Source organism: Akebia trifoliata, chromosome 5 (assembly GCF_017979445.1).
Source record: "Akebia trifoliata isolate Shusen 1 chromosome 5, ASM1797944v1, whole genome shotgun sequence".
Taxonomy (NCBI): Eukaryota; Viridiplantae; Streptophyta; class Magnoliopsida; order Ranunculales; family Lardizabalaceae; genus Akebia; species Akebia trifoliata.
The window spans coordinates 30,062,538-30,087,606 of record NC_141379.1 but is presented as its reverse complement, the minus strand read 5'-3'; the positions used below and the strand labels follow the sequence as shown (position 1 = coordinate 30,087,606).

The 25,069-nt window shown below is 34.4% G+C and overlaps 3 protein-coding genes across 7 annotated transcripts; 2 read left to right on the top strand and 1 right to left on the bottom strand.

The window, feature by feature from the left end:
- Positions 1–3,801: 3,801 nt before the first annotated feature.
- On the top strand, positions 3,802–10,142 carry LOC147402089 (putative methyltransferase PMT3). 2 transcript variants are annotated; one of them, XM_086443601.1, is made up of 8 exons: positions 3,802–3,985; positions 5,270–5,784; positions 5,889–6,053; positions 6,179–6,361; positions 6,820–7,414; positions 8,728–8,840; positions 9,137–9,357; positions 9,463–10,142. In XM_086443601.1, the coding sequence occupies exons 2-8, from the start codon at positions 5,518–5,520 to the stop codon at positions 9,782–9,784; spliced, it is 1,866 nt and encodes a 621-aa protein (XP_086299727.1). In that variant the 5' UTR covers positions 3,802–3,985; positions 5,270–5,517; the 3' UTR covers positions 9,785–10,142. The 2 variants fall into 2 exon arrangements, with proteins under 2 accessions (XP_086299727.1, XP_086299728.1); XM_086443602.1 differs by lacking the exon at positions 3,802–3,985 and adding an exon at positions 4,979–5,078.
- A 3,983-nt stretch (positions 10,143–14,125) lies between these two features.
- LOC147402088 (Pentatricopeptide repeat (PPR) superfamily protein) lies at positions 14,126–17,866 on the top strand. Of its 4 annotated transcripts, none has more exons than XR_015178797.1 (3): positions 14,126–14,257; positions 14,732–16,770; positions 17,329–17,866. XR_015178797.1 is itself a non-coding variant. In XM_086443598.1 (2 exons), the coding sequence occupies exon 2, from the start codon at positions 14,898–14,900 to the stop codon at positions 16,659–16,661; it is 1,764 nt and encodes a 587-aa protein (XP_086299724.1). In that variant the 5' UTR covers positions 14,126–14,257; positions 14,732–14,897; the 3' UTR covers positions 16,662–16,944. The 4 variants fall into 4 exon arrangements, 1 of the variants encoding a protein (XP_086299724.1); XR_015178800.1 differs by having other exon boundaries at positions 14,164–14,257; positions 14,735–16,770; XR_015178799.1 differs by lacking the exon at positions 14,126–14,257 and adding an exon at positions 14,313–14,329.
- A 1,927-nt stretch (positions 17,867–19,793) lies between these two features.
- Positions 19,794–21,803, bottom strand: LOC147402087 (H/ACA ribonucleoprotein complex subunit 3-like protein). Its single transcript, XM_086443599.1, has 3 exons — positions 21,592–21,803; positions 21,116–21,158; positions 19,794–20,071 (listed from the first exon to the last, which is right to left on the bottom strand). The coding sequence occupies exons 1-3, from the start codon at positions 21,643–21,645 to the stop codon at positions 19,974–19,976; spliced, it is 195 nt and encodes a 64-aa protein (XP_086299725.1). The 5' UTR covers positions 21,646–21,803; the 3' UTR covers positions 19,794–19,973.
- Positions 21,804–25,069: the final 3,266 nt, after the last annotated feature.

The window sequence follows — 25,069 nt, the reverse complement described above, 5'->3', positions numbered from 1 at the left end:
TATTTTTCATTACATTAAAATTAAATCCCTGTCTTATCTCAAAACTCAGGTTTCTTTCTCTCAAGTATGTTCTCTCTACAGAGAACATAACAGTTTCATAAATTCCATCAAACCCTTCTCTTTCACAAAGCTCTCAATAGGAAACCCTCTTCATAAGAAAATGTGGGATGCTAAGAACATGATGTGTGTAGCAAATCCCCGCCATGGCCGTTATCTCACAGCCTCAGCGATGTTCAAGGTAAGATGAGCAGCAAAAAGGTGGGTGAGCAGATGATAAATGTGCAGAATAAGAACTCCTCTTACTTTGTGGAGTGGATCCCCAACAATGTGAAGTCGAGTGTGTGTGATATCCCACCCACCGAGCCGAAGATGACATCAACATTTATTGGGAACTCAACATCAATCCAAGAGATGTTCAGGAGGGTGAGCGAGTAGTTCATGGCTATGTTTACTCGTTTGGCAAAAAGTTGTTGATTTGTTGCAACTTACCCATTATCGTGACTTAAAAACAAGGGCGAGAGAGAGAGAACTAGTTCATTTTCGATCCATGTAATCGAAAACGAAGGATGTTTTCTATCAAGAGTAGAACAAAGGGTGGTTTATTATCTGCGAGAGAAATTCGTTTGAAATAGAGAGTGAGTTGAAAAAAAAAAAAGAGAGAATTTTTTATAAAATCCTAAAACTCTATCTCTTATTTGGAAGAGACGTTTGAGTGCATCTCAGCCGTTGTTTCGACAAAATCTAACGGCCCTCATACATGGGCTTCTTATCTGGTTTTGAAGACGTCCCTTGAACCGCCCCCACCTCTAACTCATGTTTTGAAAAATGTTTTGCCAAAAAGTTTGCTAAAAAGTTTGCCATTGAACGCTACTCATATATATATATATATATATATTGAAAGGTAAAGAAGATGAATATTCGTAAACAATCAGATCCACAATCCGCGATCAACTCAAATCTTAAGTTATCGAATCTAGTATCAAGTATAACCTATTGATAGTCTTAAGAATTAAAATGAAAGTAAGATGGAGAGTGGAGACAGCTAAAGAGTTTTTCTATTTATAATTATATAAATATATATCTTTTTGGTAATTATTTGTTGACCCCCTATGATAAATGATGATAAACATCAAAATTGTGGAGGTTTCAAAAATCAATTAATTTTTTTTTGGGTAAATTACACTTTCACTCTTTATGATTTGACACAATTCCATGTTGATCCCTAACATTTTGACAATTACATTTGATGTTATACATTTCAATTTCAATAATCATAATCATTTTTTATTTGAGGTGGCAATCTTAACACGACCCACAAACATGACTTGAAAATGACATGAAATTAATGGGTTGGGTCAAGCCTAATTGGATTTGAGTCATAAGGGTGTCACCGTCTACATGATCATTAAATGAGTAGGGTCCGGATTAGGGTCGTTAATCCATTTTGACACATTTAGTTATTTTTTCATTAACGTGTAATTTTGAATATATCAATAATTATTTAAGAAAATTTTAAATTACTCATTTTTTTTATGATAAAATTTAGTTTATGTTTTGTGATACTTAATTTATGTTAGTAGATATTGATTTATGATGTGTAACGTTATTTTTAATAATGATATTTTATTTTTGATAGTAGATATAAAACTTATTTTTTTCAATAAAAAATAGAATTTTATTAAATAAATTATATATGGGTCTCGTTGGGTATACCTATTTATAAATGGGTTGGGTTTGGGTTTATTAGTTTTTTTGACACATCGGATTTGAATTTGGTAAATTTTCATAATACCCTTACCTCAACACAACACATCTGACCCATTGCCACCCCTACTTTTGAAATGGCATGCCCGTTTCAAAGTTTTTTCAGGATCAGTAGCAGTCACAAAAAATAAAATTTATAAAGATTATGATCAGTTAAATCGGTAAAAAAAAATTAATTAGTTGAGGCCATGCTAGCAACACTCCCCTTTAGAGGAGTGGTTACTTCTCCAATCCTGCAAACATGTGTTCCTCATCTATTCCCGTTGAAGGGTGCACCTCAAACTTTGACAAATACTTTGCACATGCAGCTAGACTAGTAGTTGGACAAGACCATGGCCTATGGACCATGGTTTTTAAACTCGGTATATCGAGTCGTCTTGGACGATTTTTTGAACGTTTGAACCGTCTCGTGAGTCAAATAATAAAAAAAATGAATGTGAATCATAAATCTCGATCAAAAAATGATTTTATGAGTTGGTCTTGTTCAGCTCTGATACTGAGTTAACTCGGGCGATACATCTCGATCTCGGACGAGTTTAAAAATCATGCTATGGATGAGGTAAAGCTAGCCTAGATAGAAGTCAGTCCACTGTCTACAGGGATACTCGGTTATTAAAAAAAAAAAAAAAAAGATTTTAAAGTAAATTATACTTTGATCTTTTGTAATTTGGTGTAATTCCATTTTGACCTCCTAATATTTTCTTAATTGCACCTACCTCCCTTATAGTTGTCTAAGCGGTTCTCTTATAGTTGTTAGGTTCATTTTATAAAGATCATTTTGCCCTTTTTTTTAATATTATTCTGTTTTATAAAAAACAAATATGCCGGTGAAAAAAAAAAGGGTTCATTGAATGCTTAGGCCCGGGTATTTTAATTTTTGTTTTAAGTTATATATTTTTTAATAAAAATAATATAAAATAAAAAAGTAAAATAGCAAAATATCATCTGGATTTTAACGCCATTAGTGAAAGAGGAGGTAAGTGTAATCATCAAAATATTAAGAGGTCTAAGATAGAATTATACCAAATTACAGGGGTTAAAGTTTAATTTATCCAAAAAAATTTGATGACATGATTCCCTTGACCACGGTCACATAAACAAATGAAAATTGAAAAGTGGTCTTAAAATTATCATCATCGCCATCACCATTTTGATTGTATCATGACCATCAACATCACCATCATAAAATTACAATAATACCCTCATCATCATTAATATTGAAAAGAATAATGATGGATGCGCGTGGTCCTGATAGGTGATTGGGTATGCATCTGATGTGACAAGAACCGCACATCTTTTTTATGTGTAGCCCGATGAAAATGATCTATGGTTCTGTGCTTTTGCCACGTTAGCCAAGTACCCAACTGTGTACCAAGATCGCATGCATTCATAACGACTCTATTGAAAATTAACGATAATATCCTCATCATCGTCATACTCATCCTCACCCTCAAAAAGTAACCTCAATCCTATCACATCATCATCATTAGCATCACCATCACCATCACCATCGCTATCATTATTATTATGATTATCATCATCGTCATCTTACTTAAAGGATGAAAATGACTGATTTTGGAGGGTGATTAAGGTTTTTTTTGGTCATTTTTCTTTAATCTATTAGAAAAGACAGTGATCAAGCAAATAATTTGAAATTTAGGGGCGCTGAGGTTGATAACAATGAGGGCATTGTTGTCATTAATTTTATGGTAATGATGATGGTGAGGGAACTATTATCATTGATGATCATGGTGGCAATGAAAATGTTGATGATTATTTTGAGATCTCTTTTGATTGGTTTATAAGAAAAGATCAAGGTCAAGGGGTCATCTGATCAATTTCAATACATAAGGAGGCGTTTCAAATACTTAAAAAAGTTCGAGGTATTTCGTATTTGCTTTTAACATGAAAAGATAAGAGAGACGAGTCAATGTGATGAACGATTCACATTGAACATCTCGACAAGTCGCCTCCGAGACCGGGATGACTCGGACGAGTTTTAAAACAACTATATAATCGAAAAATGAGAATTTAACGAACTCTACGGAATACGGATAGCTGTTTTGCTGCCTCTATCAGAAAGCGATCTCACTTCATTGCTCTAATGGAAATCTAGGGATTTTTGGTGTCTAATATTTAATTACTTTATTTTTATTTCTTTTTCTAGATTTTCACTGAAGAACGAGGTCTGATTCAGATCTTTAAATCACATTTCGATCCAGTAAGTTAAATCGATCTCAACTTTCATCTTCAATGCTTGTTTACAATGATCTACTACGTATTTAGTAAAAAATTTGGATTTATATAAGACGTTTCATGGATTTGGAAGAGTTCTAGTGTTTATTTTTGTTAGATCTGGTTAAATTGCGGGAGCTAAGAGATTGATTCGTAGAAATTTGTGTTTTTAATGTGATTTTATTGGATCTGAGAGCTTTTTTAAGTTCATTAATCTTAGAAAAGCTAATTTTCTAGAATTTGTTGGTTTCGTTGAAAGAATTTGTGAAATTGATAATCGCATATGTCGTTTCTTCCAGATCTGGGAGCCGCGGTTCATTGAGTAATTTAGAAAACAAAATTCATTAAAAAAGAGCAAAAAAAATTTAATATTTCAGATTTTTTGCCGACACTTAACTCTCTCTCTCTCTCTCTCACACACACACACACAAATTATTCAATCGCTTTCACTGCTTTGCTGTATGTTTGCTTTATTGCTTGTAGTTGTCGGTCACCAACTTTAATTTTCAATTCTTTGATTTTGCCAACTTGCACTAACGTTCAGTGGTTGTACAGAGCCAAGAGTGTCAAAATCATGAGAAACAACATTGTCTGTCCGAAAGCAACTTTTTTTATTATTTATAATTGTGATAGAATTAATTGATAAAAGCAGCTGAGTTAACTTCAAATTAGATTCTAAGAGCTTTGCTTCATATCTGGCTTTCTTGTATTGATCAGATTTGATCTAGGTTATTTGGTTTCTTTTATTGGTAACATTTATATCACACTCCGCTAATCTGTCAAAATAAGTGTTCTTCGGTGACCCATTTACTGCTTATGAACTGGCAATGCCTCAGTTTCGGATTTCAGTGTCCTCTTGAGTAAGTAAGCGGGTTACTGTTTAATGAATGAAAATTGCTTTTAGAACAGGTCTGTGGTGTCAACATCCGCAGAAAAAAAAATTACCATATTTGGCAAGCTGACATCTCCAAAGTATCCAATATAAAGATTTAATTGGTCATTGGAAAAATAATCTATGAATTCGTAGGTACCAACTTAACTAAGTTTGTAAGGCTTGTGGAGTCGATGCCATGTCCTAGGTTTCAAACCCACTGACCCCGCCTTCACCTCTGCTTTGCACTAAACCTTTCTTGCCTTGCAACAAATGAAAATAAAAAACAAATTCGTTCTTTAGAAATTTTGATGTGAATCTATATTCATGCCAATCACTTTTGTGACTTTTTCTGTCTTTGTGGATTTTGCTGATAGTTTCTCTGTTTGCTTTTTACAGGGTTATTCTTCAAGCTTTATGTTCTTGACATATCTGATGGGAATCCCATTCTGATAAGTTCAGAATTTAAAGTTCACAGGGGCAATACTGTAGATGCTTATTTGAAGCAATATTGTGGACAAATGAATTTTTTTGCGTTTAGTGAATTTTTATAATAAACTGAGTGCAACACATGATGCCCCCTTTGTGATCTTTTCATTTATAAGTGAAAGTAGAAGAAATCCCTTTTAGAAGAATTTGACACCAAAATGACGAGGGGACGAGCTGATGGAGGTCAAAAGACGCGGTTAGTCACTGCGTTGTGTGTTGTGGGGATCTTTCTTGGTTTTCTGTTCGTATATTATGGATCCTTTTTTGGCTCTCGAGTGCAACGTGGTACATCAACCTTGAGAAGACTTGGGTCATCTTATTTGGGTGGCGATGAAAGTGCTGAGCTTGGGAGCAAGCAAGATGAATCTTCTACCAAGTTTGGGCAAGGAGATGGAGAAGATGATACTTTACCAAAAAGCTTTCCCGTAAGTTATTATAAATTGGCAATTTTTTCAACTTGTTAGCTTCTTTGTTTCTGTTTGAAGTGTATCAGTGACACAGTACTATGTTTCTGCTTCTACTCTTGAAGGTTTGTGATGATCGACATTCAGAGTTAATTCCTTGCCTTGATAGGCACCTTATATACCAGATGAGGTTGAAATTGGATTTGTCATTGATGGAGCACTATGAGAGACATTGCCCTCAGCCTGAAAGGCGCTACAATTGCTTAATCCCTCCGCCTCCGGGCTACAAGGTTAGATATCACTTGGATTGTAATACTAGAATTGGAGCTGAAGAAATCTTCTTTCATGTTGGCTATCTCCTTATTTTTTGGATTCCAATTAATTTCTACTTTTATGTTGTGCTTGGCCATTGTAGGTCCCAATCAAGTGGCCAAAAAGCAGAGATGAAGTATGGAAAGCAAACATACCTCATACTCACCTTGCACATGAGAAATCTGACCAGAACTGGATGGTTGTCAAGGGTGAAAAGATTGTATTTCCAGGAGGAGGCACTCATTTCCATTATGGAGCTGATAAATATATTGCCTCCCTTGCAAATGTAAGATTAGGATTTTTTTCTCTTTAAAAAAAGACAAGTAACAAACTTTCTTTGGCTCGGTTGTATGGTTGCACTAGACACGACACACTGTTATGAATTATGAATCGTTTTGGAATCATGGATCTGTTTGGGTTGTGAATTATGAACAATTATGGAATCATGAATCTGTTTGGGACGATGTTAGACTTGTTTAAGGCATTCTTTCTCCAACATATTTATGTTGTTTTTTTTAGCCTTTTGGGTTCCTTGTTCAAATATGGAATCATGAATCTGTTTGGGTTGTGAATTATGAACAATTATGGAATCATTGGGACTACGTTAGAATAGTTCAAGGCATTCTCTCTCCAACTTATTTATGTTGTTTTTTCAGCCTTTTGGGTTTCTTGTTCAAATATACCAAATCTTGTATTGGACTGCTTGATAAAAGTAATAATCCTGTTCCTTGTTTTGATTGGCAGATGCTCAACTTTTCAAACAATAATTTAAACAATGAGGGAAGGATCCGAACAGTTCTAGATGTTGGATGTGGAGTTGCAAGTTTTGGAGCATATCTTCTTTCATCTGATATCATAGCAATGTCTTTAGCACCCAATGATGTGCATCAAAACCAAATCCAATTTGCCCTTGAGAGAGGAATTCCTGCATATCTTGGTGTATTAGGGACAAAGAGGCTCCCTTACCCTAGCAGATCGTTTGAACTTGCTCATTGTTCTCGCTGTAGGATTGATTGGCTTCAAAGGAATGGGATCCTTCTACTTGAATTAGATAGGTTACTCAGGCCGGGAGGCTATTTTGCCTACTCTTCTCCTGAAGCATATGCGCAGGATGAAGAGGATCTCAAAATATGGAGAGAAATGAGTGCCCTTGTAGAACGCATGTGTTGGAAAATAGCTGTCAAAAGAAACCAAACTGTCATTTGGGTCAAACCTCTAACAAATGACTGTTACATGGAAAGAGAGCCTGGTACTCAACCTCCTCTTTGCAAATCTGATGATGATCCAGATGCTGTCTGGGGTGTGCGGATGGAAGCTTGCATCACACCTTACTCTGACCGTGAGTCATTTGATCTCATGTGTTATTCTATATGCTTTTTTTCAATTTGGTTGATATTTCTTGGAATTATATGTGAGTTTTTTAAGAGGGGTGTGGTGGTTAGATTAATTGAATTGAAGGGGAAAAACTGAAAAACTATACAAAGAACTACTCAAAAGGACTCTTACTAATCTTGATGGAATAGGCCATATGAAACCTTTTAGGTTCCAACTATGCAACAAATCCCCGTAAATGTTGAGATAGGAATCGTAAATAACTATACTTTATCACCATTAGAAAAGTAGCACGCCAATCTTCTATTTGGCATGTGTTTACCATTGCTATCTTCCACTTCGAAATCTACCATGAAGCACATATCCTTCATTTAACAAAGGGACTCTCAAATTGAAGTTATCAAAGGATTTTTCTTCAACTCGTTTAGGATATGGTTCTAGATTTGAACAAAGTAGCAAAAGTGGATCGCACAAACAGGGTAGAACATTCTTCAAGAAAGGAATTTGTTCATCTCTTGAACACCTTTAGTCGTTTTTTTTCAAGTATCTCTTTTACCAACTGATTGGCATTATAAATTACAATATTGTAAGGCAAGTTTTAGGTCATGGGTTCAAGTCCGGCTTACTCTCCAAAATAAAATACACATATAATGCACAATTTGATATCTTCATCTGGTATGGAGATGAGCTTGTGGATTTCCTGGCTCACACACTGTGAAAGCATGCTGTCCCCTCTTAAATTTGCATTTTTATGTGGTCTTTAAGGCTCAATAAGATGTTGGCAATCTTCCATCATTTGACGAAGGTCATCTATTCATAATCCTTACATGCCACACAAGCACAATTAGAAATGGTTGGACCACTTCCCTTATGCATTGCCCTGTCCTGATTGTGGTTTGGGAGGTCTTTTCTTAATCCTTCAGGATGAGATGGGTAATGCGCAGACGTATTTCAACCTAAATATGTGGTGGCACACCAAGGCCTTTCCCTCATTTCTGGGTGGTTTGCTTTGGTCTTTTTCTCTGTTTGGAATTTGTTGATGTCTTTGGTTTGAGCAAAACAACAATATTTTCTAAGCTAAAGAGAGATGGAAGCCATTATCCTAAAGGAGAAGGCCACAATGTTCAAGTGGACCTGAGTTATACATGAGTTTCATTTGTCCAAATCACTTAGTGCATAGTTGTTTCTTCAAAGCTCCTTTCTTTGTATACTTTTTTTTGCCATTGATCCATTATGCTAAATTATCTTCTGAATACTATATTCCAGATTAAAGACTCATTATTGGAACTTATATACTGAGTTTATTATTGGTTTTATCAGAGATCGAAGAAGCCAAGGGGAGTGGATTGGTTCCTTGGCCAGCTCGATTAACTGCTCCTCCTCCACGTCTCAATGATTTTGGCTATTCCAGTGAAATTTTTGAAAAGGACACGGTAATCCAATGGAACACCTTTTTATTTGCAATTACTTGTAAATGTATAAAGGATCTAGTTAAAATGTGTCCTAAGGGAACGTGTTAAGATGCATTAAATACACCTCTAAAAAATTACTACCCAAAATACCCTCAAATGCTTATTTCCAAGGTGTATTTAATGCAGCTTAATGCGTGCCCTTAGGGCACATGTTAACAATACCCATGTATAAATTCTTGTCATTTCCCTGTACATGCACACATGTGAAAACAAACACGTTATAAGAACCTGCCGTGTCATATTATTATGTGGTACAGGAAGTTTGGCATCGGAGGGTCGAGAGTTATTGGAATCTTTTGAGTCCAAAGATTAAACCGAATACAATCAGGAATTTGATGGACATGAAGGCAAACTTGGGATCATTTGCAGCTGCTCTGAAGGACAAAGATGTTTGGGTGATGAATGTTGTGCCAGAGGATGGACCGAACACACTCAAGTTAATATATGACAGAGGCCTTATAGGAACTGTACACAACTGGTAAGCAAAGCAACTTCATTGAAAATTCAAGTTCACCGTCACAAAGCTTTAGATGTAGGAGTAGATTGGGGATGCAAAAGTTACTGAATGCTAGAATTTTGACAGGTGTGAAGCTTTCTCGACCTACCCTCGGACTTATGATCTCCTTCATGCTTGGACTGTGTTCTCTGACATTGAGAAAAAAGGTTGTAGCGTAGAAGATCTGATACTCGAGATGGACCGCATTTTAAGGCCTACTGGCTTCATTATTGTCCGGGATAAGCCTCCAGTGGTGGAGTTCATTAAAAAGTATTTAACAGCATTGCATTGGGAAGCTGTTGCAACAGCTGATGGCGAGTCAGATTCGGAGCAAGATGAGGATGAAACAATCATTGTGATCCGAAAGAAGCTATGGCTGATGAGCGGAAGCCTTAAAGATTCCGAATAAGGCCTCATGGTTCGTTTTGCTTTCTATAGCTCCTTCTCCTTTTCCTTATTCCACTATAATCTCACTTATGCAGGCCACCCCCAAGTAGCGCCAATCTCCCAGGGTGATCATTCTTTCTTCTTTTTTTCTTTTCATCATCTATAGTGGTGTTCTATTTATGTGATCCTGATTTAGGTGGTAAGTTTCATGGTGTTATTTCTAAATTATTCTTCTTCAGTTTTCAGAATTTTAAAGAACATTCTTTTTTTCCCCACAAATGTTGCTTCGATTGCTGATATCAAAGAGAAAAATGGAAGTGATGTTATTGGAGTAAATAACAAAAATAGCTTTTATTTATAAATGTATCTTCTGGTATCTATACATTTGTCTTGCTATCTACATGATGCCTTTTTTTTTTCTCCCGTGGTTGAAATATTGATCAAACCTAGAACATTCCCAGCCAAATGATAGATCTTGATCAGCGACCTTGAAAATCCTGGTTGAGTTTTCTTTCTTCTTTTTTTTTTGTTATTATGATTGTTTGGTGGATGAGTTCATGGCACACGCACGCACAAAATTTTAAGAACTCTGGAAAGAATTAAAATAAATATATTTTTCACTAGTGGTCAAGGCAGTTTCTAATGTTGGTCATCCATTTTCAAACCCTTTGACCAGGCACAATTTTTTTTTTTTCTTTATAATTTATATAAATCATGAATCTTAGAGCACCGAGGTGTCATTTAAACCATGCATGACAGTCTACATGGCCTAAATGAAGACTTTGTGCGTTAGCGTAACACTCAATGAATAGTAATGTGTTAAATCAATAAGACAGTTCATATTAGAATATAATCATCATTGAAGTCTTGCCCTTGAAACCAGGGGCGGAGTCAAGATTTTCTTGTAGTGGGGGCAAACTATGGTTAGTTGTACAGTTGAAGAACTTAAAGATGAATGATTTTAAGGAAAAATTAGAGATTTTTGGTTAGAAGTTGAAGAAAATGATATTTAGGTCATTTTCAATTAGTATATGAGAAGGCCCGTTCAAGAGGCAATGTCGTCAACAAACAACTTGAAGGGGGGGGAGGTGACAAATGGGGCATGTAATTAGTTGACAATGTAGGGGTGTCTCAAAGTTCTGTGGGGGCAATTGCCCCTACCAGTTCCACCCCAGCTTGGAACATTATCTAGATTCCCCAATAACTTTTGTGTTCTCTGGCATTTCCCAATCATTTAACCTTCTTTGAAGCCCAAGTCTCATCATGTGCTTCCATTATCCATCATGTGAGTTTGTGACATCCAAAAACATGATCTAATGTCAAAGGGTTATAAAGAACAAAATTATGAAGACTTTAAAAAAATCCATTGAGTTTTAGTTTTAAATTTGGAAATTTATTAGTCATCAATTTTCGACACCTATGATCAAACTCAAAAAAGGTTTTTTGTTTTGAATTGTTTTTCTTTTGAACATGAGTTTTTCCACGAAACCTGCTGTTGGATTTCTAATCTGATAATCCATGTGGGCCCAAAGAACCTTAGTAAGATATTTCAAATCTTACTAAGTTAGTCATGTGAGCATGATTCATCAGTTAAGGTTTGTTGTAGTAACAAACTTGATAAAGCAAGCGAGTTTTTAAAACAAAATTGCAACAGATAAGTCTGCCCCAATAAATCTCTCTTTATTAAATGCTACTTTTTAAATTCCTCCATCATTCAACTTTCTAATACATCAATTTTCTTGTTTTCTTATTAAAATCTCTTTTAATTTGGCTTGAATGCATCAATCACATCATGCAACAGAAGCCCATTTACTAACTCTAATTCTAATTCTCTAATTCTATAGAATGATAGGGTAACATGAATGGGTAAATTTAAGCAACTCTTACGTTCACATCAATCAAGTTTCACTAATGTTTAATGTCCTAGATGAGTTAATTAAGTTATTTAAATTGATTATTAAATCAATTTATTTTTTTTCAAATAGAGGAAAATTAAAGAGAGTTATTCAAATATGGTTGCGGTTAGGGGGGTGCCCATCTTTTTAATAAGGGCGCCCTCGAACAATCAAAAACTTAAAAAGTTTTTACCTTGATGAGGGCAACCCACGTTTTTACCTTCTTCCATCTTCGCCTTATTTCTTCCTCCTTCATATTTGAATAAGGTGGTGGAGGGTTTTCCCACCTTAAAAAAAAAAAATCTCACCAACTCTGGCATCATATTCGGACAATCATCTCATTCTCTCTCTCATCCCTCTCCTTATCTTTTATATATCATTTTCTCTATCATTTGTGGGTTGAAAATCCTAACCTAACAAAAATGGAAGAAAGTGTAGATGGAATTGGAGGTTGAAGCCATTCATCCCAAATGAAGTAGAAATTCAAATGCAGGGTTTTTAAAAGCCTTTCTACCTTAATTTACTTAAAGAAAATGAAGAAAACGTGGTGGTGGTTGTGTTCGGTTGTACTCAACGTAGTGGTGGTAGTAACCATGGGAAAGAAAACGAAGAAAAGTATAAAACCTACTCGTGTGGGTGCTCCGCTAGTATTGATGGGTAGTCGGGAAGGAAATGAGGAAGAATGTAGCGTTTTTGCAGGAACTCCAACGGTGGTGACTGTTTTAATGATTGTGGTGGAGGAGAAAAGCTTAAACTATTCAAACAAAGAAGAAGATGGGGTGCTTTGATCAGCTGAGGTGCTCTAAACTTCAGAACAATTTGTTGGGGTGCCTATAACACAGACCTTCAAATATTTTTTTAACATTTTTTATGAAATATAGTGCCACAGTTTCTCAACCCCTTTTCTTACTTTCTTCCTTCATTTTTTTCCCTTCTTGACCTTTTTCTTTTGACGTTCTTTGTTTAACTTTCCTGCATGTCAACTTGTTTTTCACAAAATCTTTTACTCAAATTAAGGAGAAAATCACAAGCAATAGGGGTGCACATTGGATCAGGCCAAATCGAGAACCAAATCGAGCCAAGGCATTTTAGATTAATTTGGTTCGATTCTTTAGTTCATCGGTTCAGTTTTAGTTTACAATTTGGAAAAATTGATTGATTTGGTTCGATTCTCGATTCAGGGAATTCTAAAACTGAATCAAACTGAGAATCGAAACATATATATTTATTTAACAAGTAAAATTAAATATAACAAAAAATAGCTCTTATGGTTTGTTTTCTGTATTCTAACAAATTTAATTTTCAACCTGAGGGGTCCGAATGACATTGTCCCAACTATCTAATGAGTTTCAATTTAAAAAAAAAACCACTCACGTTATTAGGTAGGTAATTGAGATTATAGAGATATTAATATTATATCTTCAATGTCATCCTTTTTGTTATGTCTTTTGACTGAAATCATTAATGGTCGTGGATTTTTTTATCGCAAAATTTGATAATTGATGTTTTGATAACTATGTTTAGGAAACCTGAGAATCGAATCAAACTAAACTTGATTTGTGTTGATTTGATTCCAGGGATAGTCGGTTCGATTTCGATTCTAATTTTGTAGAACCGATCAAGTTCAGTTCGATTCCAATTTTATCCCAATCCGAACCAAACCAAACCACGTGCACCCCTAAAAAATAATTGTCTATTAGCTTTTCGGAATGAAATGGACTTTGATAGGTGAAACCACAGGCAGCCCAACTATTATTAAAACTGGCTTGGCTTGCCCTATCTATGAGTTCCACTCAACGATCACTCATCAAATCAAGTCATAATGGATCGGGATTCATAATGGTTGGGAGTAAATTAAAGTTGGGGTGTCAATAAAAACTCTCTTTTTAGTTAGATTTTTATTTTTTGAATTTAAGATTTTATACGAGCCTAATCATAATTGTAAACGATTAAAGAAATTATTTGGACGAGTTATAATATTGTTTAATGTTGAAATAATAATTTAAGCCAAACCTTTATAATGTTTTAACAGTGTGTTGTAATCTTTAATTGGGGTGTGATAAGTAAAAGATAGGGTGCCAATAGCAGTTCTCTATTAAACTTTGACTCGATTCCTGATCGATTGTCCTGACTCGATGACTCGGATGTCAATTTGGGCAAATAAAATGATATTTTTATTTTTTGAAAAATGTAAAATATATAACGAGAGAATTATTAAAAAGGGTATAGAGATTTCGAAAAATACGAACCACACCCCAAAAGAATAAACACCCAGGATATAAACGCATAACTCGGTCGAGTTTCTAATATAACTCGTTCTGATTTCGAATTGAACAGGAGAGTTGGTTCTTGCAAGTTTTAGTAATGAGTTAACTCAAAAATCAACATAACGAGTCGATCAGACGAGTTCACAGCTACATTTTGAAAGAAACGGCAATTTGTCGCAATCTTCGTTATTAACTAAGTGCTGACGTGGCTGAGTTTTTTCTTCAAAACCCTAGTTATTCACGCCCCACCAAGTATCTGTAGAAGCTCTCTCTCTGTCGCTCTGTACAGAGACGAACGAACACCTTCAACCAAAACAGAAGAACGGATAAAGAGTAGGCTTTCTTTCACTTCTGAATCCAAATCTCTTGTTTTTCTTATTTCAATCTTTCATTGTTCTTTAATGGGTAATTTTCATTTCTTTATATTAATCATCATTTCGTTTGGTTTGTAGGGTTGCACTGTAATTTTGTATTTTTCATCATTTTTGTTGTGCTTCCTAGCTGATTTGATGGTTATTTAAACTTGGTTTGTTTTTAATCACAATTTTATAAAATGGGTTTTTTAATTTGTTGGTGTTTGTGTATTTTGAGTTTGATTTTTCAAGCTTGTGTGTTATTTTCTTAGTTTAATCTGTGATTGGGGTTTAATATTTTTCAATTTTTTATTATCTGTAGAATTTAAGTATTATTGTTCATAAATTTTAAATTTTGTTTTTTCTCATTGTTCTTGATTTGAAGTTTACTGTTTGTGTCTTAAAAGATATATTCTTCTTGTGATGCTAACATATCTGTATTTGATTTCTGAAGTAGAAGAGAAATCTGAGACCTTGAACCAAGCAAAATTCAGACTTCAGTGAGAAACCCACAAAAAGATAGGGGAGTTTCTAATGAGAATCTAATAGTTTTGATCACAAAGAAGATGTTTTATACTACCCAATAACTCATTCAGGTTCTTTCGTAGCGACGAAGAAAGATGGGACATTCAGTTTTGTCACAGAAATGTATAGGCGGCATTGATTGTTTCCAAGCATTACATGTGAACCGTAACCATAGTATTACCCATTGTTCGATGAACATAGACTTTGTTTGTTTAAGCTCTAACAAGGTTAAACTTGAATCTTATTTACAAAGTAGTGGAGATTTTGGGTTCAGAAGAAACAGATTTGCATTAAAATGCAGAGGGCAGCAAAGAAGTATCTTCACTGATAAGGTTAACGAGGGTAGGAATGAGAATCGAAGCTTGGAAAAATCTGTAACAGGAGTTCATAAGAATACAAGGGAGACAAAAATTGATTATAAGAGACCTCAAAATTCAATGTACTTGAATTTTGATGGACCCTTTGTTGAGAATGATGAGGAATCCAATAATGATATTCTTCATAGTTTCGGCAGCCATGGGAAGTTAGTCGAAGCATCAAACCTTGTCGATGTGATGGCACGTAAAAGCCAGATCCCACACTTCCCGACTTGCATAAATGTAATCCGAGGCCTGATTAAAATCGGACGTATTGATAAGGCTTCAAATGTCCTCAGAATCATGGTTATGTCTGGTGGGGTGCCGGATATTATTACGTACAACATGTTAATTGGTGGTCTATGTAAGACAGGGCATTTGAAATCTGCTATTGATCTCTTGGAAGACATGAGTCTAAGTGGTTGCCCTCCTGACGTAATCACATATAACACGATACTCCGATGCATGTTCGAACATGGTCAGTTTGACCATGCAATTGGGTTCTGGAAGGATCAATTGCAAACGGGCTGTCCTCCATATCTGATCACGTATACCGTGCTGATTGAGCTTGTCTGCAGGCACTGCGGCGCTGAACGGGCTATGGAGGTATTGAGAGATATGGAAATCGAAGGATGTTATCCCGATATTGTGACCTACAACTCTCTTGTTAACTCTACTTGTAAGGAGGGGAAGTATGGAGATACTACATCAGTGATCATCAGTCTTTTATCGCGTGGAATGGAACCCAATTCGGTCACATATAACACCCTTCTCCATTGTCTATGCAGTCGTGGGTATTGGGATGAAGTCGACGAGATCCTCTCAATCATGAACGAGACTTCTAATCCTCCTACTATTGTTACTTACAATATTTTGATGAATGGGTTATGTAAACATGGGCTTTTGGATCGAGCCGTTGATTTCTTAGCTGAAATGATTTGTCGGGAATGTTCTCCTGATATCATCACTTATAATACTCTCTTGGGGGCTTTATGTAAAGAAGGCATGACAAATGAGGCACTTCATATACTTGAGTCATTAGGGAATATTGGTTGTTTTCCTGTTTTGATCACCTTTAACACTGTGATCGATGGATTGACAAGGCAGGGAGATGTGAAGAAAGCAATGGGGTTGTACAAGAAGATGATTGAAAGTGGGATTAATCCCGATGATATTACGTACCGTTCTTTGATTGGGGGTTTTTGTCATGAGGGTCTAGTAGAGGATGCCGTGGAGATGTTGAGGGAAATGGATAGGAGAAACCATAGGATTAGAACAAGTACCTTTGGTGTTGTGATCCAAGAATTATGCAGAAATAACAAGATTGATCTTGCAATCCAAGTTCTAGACATGATGGTCGCGAGTCAGCGTAAGCCCAGTGAGACAATTTATACTAATCTGATCAAAGGGGTTGCTTCTGCTGGTATGAAGGAAGAGGCTTCAAAGTTACATCAGAAGTTGATCGAGCGCAAGGTTGTTAGACAAGAAATTATTTTAAAGTAGACACTAGAGTTGCAGAAGTTCAAGCATTTTCAATGCTGGCTTTAGACATCGATTTGGTGTTTGTTTGCTCAAACTGGCAATGGTCATCCATCAAAGCATGTTTCACAAGGTAATTACTCTTCTTCTCCTCGTTTTTGGCTACATACAGTTTAGAGTTTTTCAATCATGGGATATAAAATTTCAAGAAATTCATTTAAATTTTGTTGTATGTTGTCTTTATTCTTAATCTGCACTCTTATTTAGAAGGACATATGTGCATGGATAAATGTCTATTTCTTTTCTCTGTCACTTCTCTTATGGACCCCAAGAGCACAGTTTTCTTTTCCCTTATTTCTTACATTATGGAATTCGAATATGCTTTAGTTTTTCTTTGTGATAGGCAAGCTGAAATCAACCCACGACCTCAAAGTTGCGTTAAAGTGTGTCAAAATACCTTTTCTCAACAACAACAAAAAAAACTGTTAATCTTCAACCCTTAGTGTACAATTTTGTACTGTCATCTTCAACCTCAAGATTTTGTATCTTTCAACGTTGAAATACCTCAAGAGCAAGGATCTTTGAGGAAGTTGAAAACAGTTGATTATTTTAATAGAAATATTGTTTAGTTGAAATCAGATTTCCACTAATCATCCCCAAGCTCATCATTCTCCGGATTGTTTGATGCCAGGGAAGTTTTTGAGATTGATCTACATGTTGTGCTCTTTGGATTACCCCTTCCATCTGGAGGCCGAAAGGTGGATTACAAGTCTGCACGATTTGTTGAGTAAGTAGGATACTGTCTCTTAGTAATAATGAATAGAGATCATTGGTATAGGAACTGAGGCTTACATTTCTGCGGTTCAATTTTGTTATGGAACAAGTAGTCCTTTTTGAAAGTTTTTTTTTCCTTAAATAAACTCAGTGTGAATCAAAGTTTTGCAGATTTATAGATTCCTAGGGGTTGCAGTTCATAAACAATTGTTTCTTGACATAAGACATGAACGAGTGCAGTCCTTCCATATGTCAAAACAGACATCTTAGTATATGTCAATGACCAGAAGTTGCCAACCACTTGGCAATATGACAATATCAATGAGTTTCTAGGGTAGAGATTGAACCTTTCAAAACTTTTTGGTCTACAAATGATGTTTGGAAAGTATGTTATTTCTATGCGATTGAAAGAATAAGGTTGATTGGATGTTTAATTCATCCATTTTGCTTTGGTATGTCTTGTTCCAATTGAATGGTGACCTAAATGCTTGCATGTTGGTGTTTTAAATTTAGCAATTTTTGAGTAGAACTCAAAATTTGGAATACCTCCTTGGAAATGCCACATGTAATCCAGTGGAGAGGGTTCCTTCAGAATTTTGAAGCTGCCTACTTCAAAGTTTTTTTTTTTTCCAAATAATCATGTCTGATCTAGAAAGAGAGTTTTGTAGAATTGGACATCAATGAAGTTATCATCAACATCATGGGTTTGATGTTCTTAAGGATATTAAGTGCATCATGTAAGATTTTGTTACAAGTGAGCCGTCTTAAAGTCCCATTTTTCGAATTGCATTTTGTTTCCATTTGGGCCGTGACTTTTGGCCTTTGGGGTGCATTTTTAGTCATTCTCTTACCTTCTGGTTTTTTTCCTTGTTCTTTTCTGAAATGTCTTTTCTCAATAAAAAAAATTATTATTTATAATGTGAATTATTTAGCTTTGCCTCCCCACCCAACAAATAAAATGTTAGAAACTCGGAAGTGGATGTCCTGTTTGATTAAAAAAATAGTATATAAAAACAAAAAACTCAATTCTTCTAATTACTTTTTTTTTTTAAAGGAAAATTACTTTAAGGACCTTGGAAGAGGGATTTATTTCTATTTAGTCCCTAAGTTTTAGGGTTCTCTTAATAGCCCATTTAGTAAAAATAAATATTTATAATGGGTTCTTGAATCCCAATCGACACAGCTCTTAAGATTGAAATATTTAAACTACTCATCATTTTTGTCCAAAAAGATTGGATTTTCAACATCCTAAATGAATTTCAGAGACACCATTCCAAAGGAAAGGATTTGTGAAGGAAAAAAAAAAAATCATTTCAGGCATTTTGAAGATGTATTAAAAAAATAAGATTTTAATAAAAAAATTACTTCATTTTTAAATGAAAATCCATCAAGGATGATTCTTTTGGTTTGAAATCCTCCACACAAGTTGTTATGTCAAGTTTTTAGTCAATCTTTCCATGTATTTTAGTAAAAACAAAAAAAAAAAACAAACAAAAAATTGTGAGTTTTACTAACATCAAGCTCATTGCTTTTCATTTTTGGGTTCAATATTTTTATTATATATAAAAAAAATTAATCTCAATTTCATACTCTTTTTTTTTTGTTATAAATCAAAAAATACAACTAAATGTTCACAATCAGAAATATATCAAATTCATTTGTTATTCATGAAAAACAAGATCGTAAAAAATGATTGGAATCACCATTGAAAATCCAAAGTATGTGAAAAAGAGAGAGGTTTGGGTATTTCAAAAACATTATAACTAGATGAGGTTGAAGGACCATTAAGAAATAAAAAAGTTTACTAACAAGCAACCATCTAAAACTCAGGGACTAATTAGGAATATATCATCTTCTATTGGGGAAGGCTCTTTTAATGAAAAAGGGATAGAAGAACGAGAATCATTAACTACCCTCCAAAAAAATCCAACTTCATATTAATTGCAATTCGGTATGTATGACAATTTTACAGTGGTGGTTTCTTTGGGCAGAGTTGAATAAGGAGATCACTAAGCTTTCTTTCGAGGATTTTGTATTTAGATGGGATAATCTTTGTAGTTTGTAAGATAGCTCTTCGGTGGCTTCTTTTCTTTTGTTTTTAAATTTTTGTTTTGGCTTTGTTCTTTCTTATTCGGGATACCTCAGCCTCCTTCATTTTCTCCTTCTGATATTTTTAAAATTTTATACTTATCACAAAAAAAATGTAAAATCGTTACCATATAGAAAATATGCATAAAACCAACTCAAACCCAGTCAACTTCACTGAGTATATCAAGAACCCAGATACAATGACCAAGTTTTCGGATAAGAAATGAAGTAACCGACACACTCGGTCGGTTTAGACTTACCTGTGGTGATCAAGCTGGCTCAGACTCAGCTCTATACTTGTAAAGCAACATCACTTTCATCTTACCTTAATATTGTCAATTACAGCTCCTTTATAAGTTTCAGTTCTCATTGCAAAATGACGATAAGGTTTCAAACTTCACTGCAAACTCATAAAATTACCAAACACTTAATACAATTCTTACCTTAAGGAACAAAAAGTTTCTAGTTACCCATTCAATACTTTGGGGGTGGCTTTTGAGTTGGCAGCAATCCAAATCGTTTCTTCAAAAGAACTCTCTGCCTCGAGTACTTGTCATCAGGGGAGAAACGAGCTGCAATTTTAAATTGTTTCTTCAACAAAGATTTCAAGAAATTAAACAAATCCACAATTTATACAGAAAGAATCTTACATATTTTAGAACAGTGTCTAAGAATTCCAACAGGGATTACACAACTACCCTATCTGACCTGTCTAACTCCAATTCTATGGACAACATCCTCCTCAATCTATCTATCATTTTTTTTATGAGTAAGCTGGACTGAACCCACAACCTCAAGGTTGCCTTGCAATGTGTCAAACCAACTGAGCTATGAGTCTAGGCCCAGCAATCTATCTATCTTGTTACTTATCAAAAAAAAAATCTATCTATCTATCTTGTTAGATAATAGAAACAAAGTAATGTAAATAGTTCTTTTTAGGGTATTTCTGGGCCACCAAATTCCTTGGCCTTCAGAGCATAGTAAGTTTTTCACCAATTTTCAAAATATCAAATAATAAACACTCAGGTTTGTTAACAAAACGAAAGCCTTGCAAACAATGACATAGAAGCCTTGTCAGCTTTGCATTTTCAATATACTACACCACAACAAATAGGACATCCAATCTCTAACTGATAAAATTCCCAATCCAAATTTCATTTAAGTGGGAAAACTTTCTTCGTACGATTGTCCCAACCAACTTTGCTCAATTCAACTAAACTTGAGAAGCTAATTTAACTCCTATAAAATTTTGTTTAATTATGCCTAAAACAAAAATGAGTTAGGACACCACAACATAGCACTTATAAAGCTTCATATGTATAGAAGGTCAGACATTCTTTTTGTTTCCATATCGGATTCTTAATGTATCAATGAGAGCTATAAACAACAATAGAAACAAAGATCATCATCATTCTTGTTTTCTTTTTCTTTTTCTTTTTCTTTTTTTTTTATAGGGACTAGGATTCTTCGTAGTTTAGTCACAAATATCTGTCCAACTAATCTAAACATCAATTCTACTATGGAAACCAGTAAAAAAATAAAGCTTTGAAAATAAAAATCCTAGAGATCCTTCTTTTAATTTATTTTTATTTTTTTAAAAGATCCAATAATGTTACCTGGATGAGCAGATTGTGTAGCCAACCCAAGTGGTGATTCTTTCTGTGAATATAAAAGCAATGAAGGTCAATAAAGAGAAATACTATGACAAGATTGCACGCGTGCGCGCACACACACACGCACAACCACCTACCCACACACACACGCACACACACACGCACGCACGCACAGCACATAAACACAACACACAACTTCGATTTGCTTCTTCAATTCTAGGTTGATTTCTGTCGGATTGGATTGATTTTTTTTTTTTTTATATAAGTGAAAAATTGAATAAAAACGAAAGAGAGAAAAAAAGCAAGGAGATGAGACCTTCCTAGACCTAAAGAACCACTACAAAGGGGTGTTGCTTTGTGATGGTGAACCAATTGGTTTCAAGATCTATAATTATAACTCAAGAACGGAAAACAATTGCAGGGAAACAATGAATGATATCTAGAACTGAGAGAGAAGTCGAATAATAGAAATAGAGTACCTTGGTCGTGTAGACTTTATCACCATTTTCATTTATGTAGAACTGGAGATACATTGTAGCCAAGCAGAATATCGTCTCAAAACCTGTAAAACCCCCAAAATTTAGGGATTTGAGAACGAAATCGTATGAAATCGCAGAGAGATAGAGAGAGATAAAGCTGCCCAGACGAAGACGAATGAAAGAGAACACGTATAGCACGAGTCTTGTGGCGCCAATGACTATAAAGTATAAACATCCCAAAACCCTAACTCATAAACCTCTTAACCTTTTAAAACTCGGACGACTACAATTCGAGTATAGCGAGTCGGAACTGAACCGAATTCGCTCGAGCGAGTTTTAAATCGATCTTTCATTGACTCGAGTCTCATGTTTAGACTTTAGAGATTTCACGGAGAACATGGTTTTAAAACTCGGTTTCGTGTCTCGTCTTGCCCATGCCAGATATCGAGTCATCTCGGATGAGTTGTCCTATATATTTGAGATGTCTTGTTCAATATTGAGAAAAATGAACGTGGGATTTTAAATCTCATCTGAAAAATTGGCTTGTCCATCCATCTCGTCCATACCTGATACCGAGACGACTCAGATAACACATCTCGATCTCGAACAAATTTTGAAACCATACTGGAAAAGGGGCACTTCAGTGTGGGTAGTGGCTTTGAAAGGATGGTAAAGGCCATAAAAAGATGAAGCTTGGAGTACTAAGAAGCATCCTTCTAGTAATTTGGGTGTAGTGAAGACGAGGATCTTAAGATGAATTAGTGAAAAATTCAAGAAAAAATAAAATTAAAAATAGACGTACACAAAGAAATGTAAAATGATCAACTAAGATCATTTGATTATGTTCAACAAGAACATATCGTAAATCCAATTAGAATAAACTAGTAGGTTGCACAAACAAACCCAAATGTATTTCAAAAATTACGATTCGTGCATAATTTAAAATATATATATATATATATATAATATTTACTATTATAAAACTTTTAACATCACAATTATAAAGGTCATTTGCACATGTCACCTACTAGTTACTTTAAAATTTAAAGTTATTTCAAAATTTTCATATAGATAATCCAATCTTATATCATACTTTATCATACCTTTTGTATTTTAAGATATCAAGTAAGTGATTTTGAGAATAACATAATAAAAAATATTTTTTGAAAATTTAGAAACTAACCAGGTAGGATTGTTATTTTACATTGAAAGGTTTTTTGGTAATTTAAAATATTGATAAAACGAATTTTGAAGAAAACATAATTAAAGATGTTTTTGTAATTTAGGTAGGATTGTAATTTTACATTGAAAGGGCATTTTTATAATTTAAAATATTAATAAAAGAGATTTTGAAAAAAAAAAAAGTAATAAATTTTTTTTTTTTTTTTTAATTTAGATAACTAACGTGATACTAGGAATAGTGGGATTATAATTTTATTATTTTTATGAAAATACCTTGATAATAATAAGGTTAAAAACATTTTATTTTATTATTATTTTTTTTTTTGTAGGGGGGGGGGGGGGAGGCCGGGGGGGTTTTAGGTCTTCCAAATTTGGGAGTCGAACCACTTTACTTTGCCTTCTCACGTTATAAATGAGATAATAATAAGGATTGAGATAGTAAAAGCGAAGATAGATTCGCTTAGCTAACCCAAATCTTTGGGATAATAATTAGATGATGACGACAACGTTACTCTAGCAGTAGAAAAGAAATTAAATATAACCAACAACCCTTTGGTGAACCAACCCTCTAAAACTATGATGATTAATGATCAAGTTTGTTATAGTGGTATTTGACCCAAACTTGAATGTCAATGGCTTCAACTTCTAATTAGTGGCAACATATGGGACCAATAGGCCCCAAACCCCAAAACCCAAACTCATTTTGCTTTGTTCCTCAATGCCAAAACATAAAATATAGGATACAAGTGGGGTTTTGGATCTCTTTAATCTGATTAGTGATTGATATCCATATATGTATTGTACACATATACCCTAATTGGAGGTCATATGGTAGTTGCAAACATGGTTTTAAAACTTGGTTTCGTGTCTCGTCTCGTCCAGGTCCGATATCGAATTATCTTGAACGAGTTTTTCAATATGTTTGAGACATCTTGTGAGACAAATAAAAAAATTTAACGTGAATCCCAAATCTTGATAATAAAAAAAGTGACTTTGTGAGTTGGTCTCGTTCAACTTCCGATATTGAGTTAACTTGAGCAATACATCTTGGTCTCGGACGAGTTTTAAAACCATGGTTGCAAGGGATAAAGCCTTGACCTAGAAATTAAGTCAAAATCAAGAGTAAAATATAAAATTTGTATTTTGAGTAAGATTGGGCTAACTATATAGTAATCTCATAACTTAGATGCATTAATATCTAAGGCTTTAGAAACCCTTTTTGCTCATATTATCTTCTAAGATATCAGTCTACTCAATTTTATTGAAAGATGGTCCCCATGATGCCCTAATTGTAAGGGACCTTATCTCTAACTCAAGTTGTCTATGTTGGGGTGGATCCTACTTTCATCATTGAATTAGGGGTTTGGTGGACAAGAAAACATCCTGACCCTAGATAACATCTTTATCACAGTTGTTGGCATAAAATAAAATATAAAAAACTCAAGGGGGTCCATTAATCACTCTGTGTAGTCTAGAAGAGAACCACTTATAGTTAGATGGAAACTGAATAAATTTAAAATGGCACTTAATTGACGAAATTACCCTTTTTAAAAAATTTCAATTTGTTAATCTGTTTAAAATAGGAGTTATGCCTTGGCTTCTTGCAAGCTATATTTATTTTTATCTAAAAAAAAAAAAAAAAAAGGGTTTGACCCGTTTGGGGAATGGGGTTCAGGCCCAATATGGGGTCCGACCCGACCCTTTACGCCTCCCCCATTTTCTCTCTAGCTTTTTCTTTTTTCTTTCTCTCTTTCTGTCTTTTTCTTTTTGTTCTCCCTTTCTCTTTTTCTCGGTCATCCTCTTTGTTTTGCCCCCCTATTTTTGTAAATATCGGCCAAATCTTAATCATCAATTAATCCAATTGTATGGTACAATCACAAATTCAAATTTTCTAGAGAATTATTTGATTCTTGCATCTCAATTTTATTTTATGAAACATCAGAACAATCATTTACGAGATTTACTGATTTTTAAGAGTCAATTCATCATTTTAACTTAACTTAAACTATCTTATTTGGCCTGGTCGTTTGATTTGGTAAATTTTTCTAAAATAATTTGTAAAGTTCTTTGAATAAAGGATTAGCCAATTAAATCAATAAATTATCTAATTAAATATGATATCATTCTTATACTTCACCCTCAAAATTATCATTCTTGATCCAATGTTTCAAGGTTGTAAATGACAAAATTCTATGAACTTTGAAAAAAAAAATTCCTAACAAAATATTTTCCACCATTGAATTTAAATTTTAAGTATTGTAGTTAAGTGGAAGTTTGGTAATTGTTCATTTTCAAA

What these genes read in the sequence shown, in the direction of transcription:
- LOC147402089 (XM_086443601.1), top strand. Translation starts at nt 5,518, where the DNA reads ATGACGAGGGGACGAGCTGATGGAGGTCAAAAGACGCGGTTAGTCACT. An exon ending in ATATTGCCTCCCTTGCAAAT is followed by an intron (nt 6,362 to 6,819) that starts GTAAGATTAGGA and finishes TTTGATTGGCAG; the next exon opens with ATGCTCAACTTTTCAAACAA. An exon ending in CATCACACCTTACTCTGACC is followed by an intron (nt 7,415 to 8,727) that starts GTGAGTCATTTG and finishes TGGTTTTATCAG; the next exon opens with AGATCGAAGAAGCCAAGGGG.
- LOC147402088 (XM_086443598.1), top strand. Translation starts at nt 14,898, where the DNA reads ATGGGACATTCAGTTTTGTCACAGAAATGTATAGGCGGCATTGATTGT.
- LOC147402087 (XM_086443599.1), bottom strand. Translation starts at nt 21,645, where the DNA reads ATGTATCTCCAGTTCTACATAAATGAAAATGGTGATAAAGTCTACACG. An exon ending in ATAAAGTCTACACGACCAAG is followed by an intron (nt 21,159 to 21,591) that starts GTACTCTATTTC and finishes TTATATTCACAG; the next exon opens with AAAGAATCACCACTTGGGTT. An exon ending in TACACAATCTGCTCATCCAG is followed by an intron (nt 20,072 to 21,115) that starts GTAACATTATTG and finishes TTAAAATTGCAG; the next exon opens with CTCGTTTCTCCCCTGATGAC.